The 7,492-nt window shown below is 42.4% G+C and overlaps 1 protein-coding gene across 1 annotated transcript; it reads right to left on the bottom strand.

Annotated features, from left to right (window-relative positions):
* Positions 1-1,838: 1,838 nt before the first annotated feature.
* Positions 1,839-4,307, bottom strand: LOC143102905 (lens fiber major intrinsic protein-like). Its single transcript, XM_076266699.1, has 4 exons — positions 3,837-4,307; positions 3,004-3,168; positions 2,177-2,257; positions 1,839-2,018 (listed from the first exon to the last, which is right to left on the bottom strand). The coding sequence occupies exons 1-4, from the start codon at positions 4,305-4,307 to the stop codon at positions 1,839-1,841; spliced, it is 897 nt and encodes a 298-aa protein (XP_076122814.1).
* Between the last annotated feature and the right edge of the window lie 3,185 nt (positions 4,308-7,492).

Genomic DNA, 7,492 nt, shown 5'->3' with positions numbered 1-7,492 from the left:
GCAGGCTCGCTTTCACTGTAAGCCAATTTGATGTTAATGCTAACAACTTTCTTGCTCAAAACTCCACCAATTATCGTAATTATGCTCTCAAACAACATTTTGAACCTGTTAACTTCTGAAAATAGACCCTAGGTTGTATTTGCTCCGGAATATTCCTTTAAATAACAGCTGGTTAGATGATTACCGGTAGGGTGGCATCTTGTGATTTTCCATGGGTGTGTGTTAAGGGTATAAGAACTGGCTTCACCCACAGATATGTGGAATTTGTTACTTGACATTTACTGTGGGTAAAATGCAGTCTCACACCAGTTGTCTTGGAGTAATTTTTACCACAGAGGCCTAAGTGTTGATAGGGTCAACTGTTTCCTGTGGATAAGCCTTTTACAGTAATGCTCCCGTCTGGTCTGCTTGTTCTTACTATTCTCTCAATGAGACCCTTCCATGGCACAGGTTCTTAGTCAGCTAGTGTGACTAAGTACATACACTATTATGTATTATACATAATAGTGTATGTTCACCTACAGGTTTTTGTGTCCTCAATGATCAGTGTTCGAATGATCTAGTAGTCGTTCCGGGGGGGGGCACTACCGAGCCTTATGGTAATTCAAACCGTGTCAATGATTAAGAGACCAATTAGTATAGTGAGCTTCATAAAGATTTCTCTGAAAGATCTACAGTACTTCTACACTGAAGTGGATTCCTTTGTACCTGTGTGTACTAACATGACAAGTACACTGTAATAAACCCCCAAAGGCATCAGTCGAAAGGCTACAGTATTTTGGTTGGGTAATATTTCAATAAATGGTGCCCCAGCTATAGCTTCCCAGAGCCTCAGTTCAAGTATCTTGGGATGAATAAATCATTTCTTGGGCCGTATACAGTATAACCAACAGAAAAGAAAGAAAACACAGGCATGCACAGCAAAAATAAGAAATGAAGGATGACCCAGAGAATGAGGAGGAAGAGAACGAGTGGGAGGAAAGCCAGGTAGAATGTTCTGACACATTGATGAGAGGGACAGAGGACTACAGGCTGAGATCTTAACATGTATGTATAGGTGCATGAACCAAACTTCACCTTTCATCCAATCAGATTGCCACACAGCTTTAAATCACATTTCTGCTTCTCATTTATTTGGACTCATAAAACACATACATCAAAGAGATGCAATACATAGACCATTTACCGGCACTATCCCATCTCTATAAAACATAGTGTAAAATTAATCATAAAGCACATAGTATCATAATAATACAATTATACAATTGTCTTTACTGAGGGAGGTGAAAAGTTCAGTATAAAAATGGCCCTGCAGATATAAAAAGAAGGACACCAGAAAGATCCACTTTCATCAGGAGCTGAATGTACCCGTGTGAACTTGTGTCGTACTAGTGTCAAAATTATTTCAGTAGACACAATTGTCTTTCATCCAGGACAAAAGGACAATGTTGGCACTGCGGTTTTATATATGGGTTTTACATGTCTTGTATGTGCATGTGGGTGAGACTATGTTGCGTATTTGCTTGTGTGTGAGTGCTTGTTGTGTGCTTTCTTGGAGCCTTGAGGAAGAGCAGTCTGACTTGAATGAGTTCATGTTTGTGAGTGTATGTGTGGTGTCAGTGGGTCTTTGCAATAGATTGCGCTGATCATGCTTTCAACATATGTACACATGTAGCATACCTGTGGTCTAGGTTTGTTCCCGTGGGTGTGTATTTAGCATAGTTTGTGGTCTATGTGTGTGTGTGTGTGTAAGAGAGAGAGAGAGAGAGAGAGAGAGAGAGAGAGAGATAGAGAGAGAGAGGGTATCCCTGCAAATTTGCATGTGCTGATCTGTTTTTTTAAGTGTCCTGCTCTAATCCTGCGGTGTGTTCTGGATCAGGTTGTTTGTCTGGGACTGTGAGGAGGAGCTGTCTGAACTCTGTTGTCCAGTCTCCTGCGCTGCTCCAGCGTGGCCACAACAGCACATCGTGGAGGAGCCAGGCCAACATGGCTCCCGCACACGGGCCAACCCAATACACCTGCCCAGGAGAGAGTGGAGCACGGTTAATATAATCTCGTGTGTTGATATGTGCATGCATGTACATTAAGAGAAGGAGATTGACAGTGAAGGGAGTGAGAGAGAGAGAGAATGTGTGTGTGTGTGTGTGTGTGTGTGTGTATGCCTTGTGTTACCTACCCAATGGTTATTAAAGTTTTGTATCACCATAGCAGGGCCAAAAGACCTGGCAGGATTCATTCCGCAACCTGTATACCCAATCTGAGAGGGAGAGAGAGAGAGAAAATCAATCATCTAGCTGAACACACACACACACACATACACACACACACACACACACACACGCACACACACACATGCACACACACACACACACACACACACACACACACACACACACACACACACTCAGTTCATGTTCACACCGAGATGACATTTGCGGATGGCTACAGAGCTAGTTAGATCCTGTTTACATATTGAAACCCCTTTGTTTACTGTGTGGAGTTTTATACTTTGCTGATTTTAAATGAAGAGTGCAAACAGTTGACTCAGACTTCAGTTTGAATACAAATAGGAGCATCTCTCTTAGCCTACTGTGTGACCCTATATTTAAGTGCATCAAATGACCACTGGCAGCCTGCCACCATTGATAATGTTGCTCAATGATAACTGAACTCCATGAACTCCAAAATGTTTGAAGTGCAAATTTCTCTCATGAACTTTACTGATAAACTGCAGCCTCAACTAAAAGTTTTGCTCAGTTTTGGTTTTGTAAGTTTTGCTGGTAACATGTGAAAACTACTTGGGTTTATTGCTGCAGCTGTTTGGACACACCCAGTGTCAGTTTGAAAACATGTTTATATATGTGTCTGTCAAAATAACCAATGTAACCAATAGTCAAATAAAATGTGTTTCATGTCCGGCAAAGATGTCATACAGTATGTATTCATCTTAAATCAAACAGATATTTCACTCCAAGAGTCAGTGAGGAAAGAGCTGAGGCCTACCGCAGTAAGGTGTCCAAGCATAACAGAGATACCAAGGACGAGGGGCCCCAGGGATTGGCTGGCGGCGGAGGAGGGGCGGGACACTGCTAGAACACAGAGCACCAGCTGGAATGTGACAGCTGTCTCCACGGAGACGGCCTGGTACAAGAGGACCCCTGGTGCTACCTGAGAATGAGCGAGACAGGACAGGGGGGGTGAATGAAGGTTTCTCACTCTCCCACTCCCTTGTTGTCTTCATCAACTTCACATCCAAGAACCGTAATTTGATGTGTTTTGGTTGCAAAATAAGAGTGTTAATAAAATCTATTCAGACATTTGTAATTTGCACAGTGTCATCCGAATTAAGTGATAAGCAGTGATATCAGCTGTTTCACTTTATGGGGCGGGGAACAAAAACAGCCTCTGTAAAATCAAATGAACTTTTTTTTTTATAAAACCCTTTGTGGATGGTGCTTTCAATGAAGAAATCCTAGCATCCTAGCAATCCTAGCACACATTGTGTATGGATATGATTTGGTAACACTTTTCAATAGAATATGAAACCAAACACATACAATGCTGTACACAAAATGTTCTGAACCTTGACAATGAGCCTCATTCTTATCGTAAGCACACTCAACAAAAACATAAATGCACAAATTGTGCAAATAGACACCAAGACCACAGGTCAAGACCCAGAATACAGATAGACCCATCTCCACTCATTCTCTCCTCATGAGCAGCCAGCCAAGCAGTCTACAGGTAAAACCAATAATATACAAATAATGGAACACCATGAAGGCAAACACTCAGACGACTCAAGCCCAGATTTAGCCTCAGAGCTGTTTACCTACCTCATTCAGGCCCATGTGCCCTCGCAGAGTGGCGGGCACCATACCCATGAGGGTGGCAGACGCAGCCAGTGCCCCCAGGAGCTGGGCACCCACAAACATCGCTGCCCGCCAGGGGCTTAGCCTCAACCCCAAACCTAGGGCCAGCGTGACGGCCGGGTTTAGCTGCACCTCCCCCATGCATACACACACCACCAGCAGGGCGGCGCCAAATGCAAGCGCCACCATCAAAGGGTCCGTGGGGCAGGCTGGAGGTGCTTGAAGAGAGTTCAGGTCAGAGGGGGAGGAAGAGGTGTAAAGCTCAGCATTGTGGGAGATGGAGTTTTGTGTGTTGACGGCAGGCCAAATGGTGGTGGATGAGAGGGCTATGAGCAGGAAGAAAGCTGTGCCCAAGAACTCACGCAAGACGTCCCGAAGGAAGGACAGAGTCCACATGTCCCTCAGGGCCAGAGACAGACAGGACAGCATTCTCATGATGTCTCTCCCTGGGTTCTCTTTCTCTTACTCTCTTCTTTTTTTGGCTCTGTCAGATTGTTCCCTGTTCTTCAAACTATACACTCAAAATGCAACCTAAAAGTGCCCTTATACTACTATCCTTTTTGATTTTGGAAAAAAAAAAATGAAAACAAATCCCCAAAGAGTAAAAAGGCAAAAATTGTCTAGACATATAAAAAGAAATGGGAATTGCGTGTGAATGGCCACTGCCAGTGGGGACCCGTTTACACCAAATTCCTCAAACACTCTCTTATTTATAGGCTGAGTCAGGACCCAGCATTGGTGGTTGGGGAGGGGGGAGGGGGTGGGTCACTCACAAAGGGGGGTTTGGGGGTTTGGCCCACTCACAAAGATTCAGTTGCAGACTGAATGGGGAGCTTGTTTACAGGTGTGGAGATGGAGGTAGCACTGGTGGTGGTGGCGGCGGTGATGGCGGTGGTGGTGGTGTGTGTGTGTGTGTGTCTGTATCTGTGTGTGTGTGTGTGTGTGTGTGTGTGTGTGTGTGTGTGTGTATTTGTGTGTGTGTTTGTGTGTGTCTTGTCTGAAGGGGCTTTTGAGGTACACGTCTTGGCCCCTGGTCCCCACATGCTTACGGTAAATGTCATGTTGTATCCACTTTCACTTCTCTCCCATTTAGTCATTGCCAGTGGCAACGGCCCAACTCCAAGCTTTCACCCGTGGCTTGGCAGCTGAGGCTGAAGTTTGTATGTGTGTGTGTGTGTGTGTGTGTGAGAGAGAGAGAGAGAGAGAGAGAGAGAGAGAGCGTGTTGATGTCCATACCTGTGTATTTCAAGAAGCATTTACTGGCTGCTGCAGTCACCAGCATTTCATTTTACTATAAAATGTCTTATTCACCATTTCAACAAGCTTTTCTTCAACAGTTTTTCACTGTATAGAATTTGATGATTATAGTGCGATAATGACAGTAACAGTGCTACTCTGTACTCTATGTTCACAAATGTAGAGTGTAAATTATCAGTTTGAAATGCATGAAGTTAGTGTGTGTGTTTGTTTGTTTGTTTGTCTTGTCTGTCGCTTTGTATAACCTTGTGTAAACAGGTTACCTATTTTGCTAAGTTGACACAGTCGGGAGCTGTGAGTTCCACACCAGGCTCCTGTCCTGATTCTGTCTCTCTGCACCTGGGTGAGGGCGGACCTCTGTCACAGCCAGAGGAGCACTACTGCACTGCGCTAAGCTATGCTGCGGGCAGAAGGGATTACTGGATGTCAGCATGTAGCGTTCTGCCATCAGAGACTCCTGGGATGGGAAACAGAGACAGGTGAAGGGTGGGACACAAGGCAAGAAGAGGAATGACAAGCCTCATCCAACAATTCATGGGATTGTGAACCATGATGGTCACAAAAAAAGCTGATTGCATACATTTCGGTGACTGTGAGAAATGAAGAGTCTTTTTCGAATCCTGTTCATGGATTTGACCATGAGAATGGTTTCACACTGCTGCCTGGTGTGTCCTTCACAAAAGTAGGCCTAAATGACTATAAGTTGGAATCCATTGTTATCCCCAATGCCAGTTCAACAGCACAAACACATGTCACTGTAATTTATAGTAGCCTACTGAAGGAAAAAAAATATTATTGGTATTAGTTCTGTGGAATGGTTTAGAGTTCAGGAACAGGCGATTGATGATGATAATTCAGAATTATAAATGAAACATTGAGAGACAGTAATGGTGAGACCATAGGATCAGGTGTACAGTATGTAATGTACATTATTATGTAAGGGATAATGTATAGAACGCTGGTCATTGTTGGGAAAATAAATCCCGAAGTTCGCAACACACGCTGAACAAAGTTCCACTGCAAGAAGAGACCGGACTGAGTGATATGAAAAACATGAATCAGAAGCACAAAACACGTCGCCACTGACAGCGGTCCTTATATGTTTTCAGCAGTAATTACATAAATATAATTAACCGGTAGAATGTTGATACCATTCATGTCAATGGACCGTTCTACTGGCATTGTAAAGAGCTGGATAATACAGTTTTATACATACCATTTCATACATACTATATCTTATTTAGAAGAATTTCAATTTTGTATGCCAATGACAGAACTCACAGTCCTGTGGTGCCTGGCACTCATAGGTTCATCTGGTGTTGAAGATTGATGGTGAACCACCTAATGTGCCATAACCCAGCTGACGGCCTCATATATCAGTGACATCAAGCCTGTCAAAAAGAATCATGTCACTATAAAATGTGTTCATACTGACAGACCAGCTTGTCCATCTGCTGTTTTTTTTATACATGCCCAACACCATACTGTGGACTGTGTCATTTTCATTTATCTGACTGTGATGGACAGAAGTGATCATGACAGCATATCACTGAGATTATGCTGAGGCGGAGCTTATTATTTCTGTTACACTTTTTTACAATTTTGTTACAATTCTCAGCAGCCTCACAATATTTTTGACATAATTATCTCTTACTCTTGTGGTCTAAATGCAAATTACAAACTGTAAAAAGTGTGTAAGTGTGTGTGTGTGTGTGTCTGTGTGTGTGTGTAGGCTATATATGTAGTAGTATATTGAGTAATTAATACACACTTTATTGAGTAAATATACACACTTTATTTTACAGAACCATTAATTAATAATTAATACATAAGTAATATGTGTATGTATTAGTGCTCAATAAGGTCTGTATTAAGCATCAATACACATGCATTAGGCCTTTATTCAGCAATTTCTTATTCTTACTCAGTAGGTGATTTATTCTTGGTAAATCCTTAATAAGCAACTAGTTGGTCTTGATCTAAGGTTATTGATACTGTATATAGTATGGATGAAAATAGAAATGTAACCTTCTAATACATTGTTATATAAACACTTTACAATTTAGATTAATTTTTCTTTTCTCTTCTCAGCTCTGTTCATTATATGTTATGTACCATTCTCTCAAATAGCACATATTTAGCCTTGTGTGGAACTTTATATATGGGCATACAGTATACTCATCTTTGGATTTATTTATTGACAAGGGCTGTGTGTGTGTGTGTGTGTGTGTGTGTGTGGGTGTGTGTACATTGGTGTGTGCATTCATACCTATGTTCTTGCATGCGTGGATGAGTGAGATGGGTGAGAAGAGAGAGTGAGAAATGGTACAAGGAACCCTAAAGGACAAAGACAAACACAGAGA

The sequence above is a fragment of the Alosa pseudoharengus genome, unplaced genomic scaffold (genome assembly GCF_046254945.1).
Source record: "Alosa pseudoharengus isolate Yale_2024_CS ecotype anadromous, Long Island Sound unplaced genomic scaffold, YU_APseudo_1.1 YU_APseudo_1.1_scf_4, whole genome shotgun sequence".
Taxonomy (NCBI): domain Eukaryota; kingdom Metazoa; phylum Chordata; class Actinopteri; order Clupeiformes; family Clupeidae; genus Alosa; species Alosa pseudoharengus.
The sequence above is the reverse complement of the archived record's forward strand: the minus strand, read 5'-3'. Positions and strand labels throughout refer to the sequence as shown.

Bases quoted from the DNA above. Each gene is read 5' to 3' on its own strand.
- LOC143102905 (XM_076266699.1), bottom strand. From the start codon at position 4,307: ATGAGAATGCTGTCCTGTCTGTCTCTGGCCCTGAGGGACATGTGGACT. The intron at 3,169-3,836 runs GTAGGTAAACAG...GCTCATTCTCAG, and splicing joins GGCACATGGGCCTGAATGAG to GTAGCACCAGGGGTCCTCTT. The intron at 2,258-3,003 runs GTAGGCCTCAGC...TCTCCCTCTCAG, and splicing joins TGCTTGGACACCTTACTGCG to ATTGGGTATACAGGTTGCGG.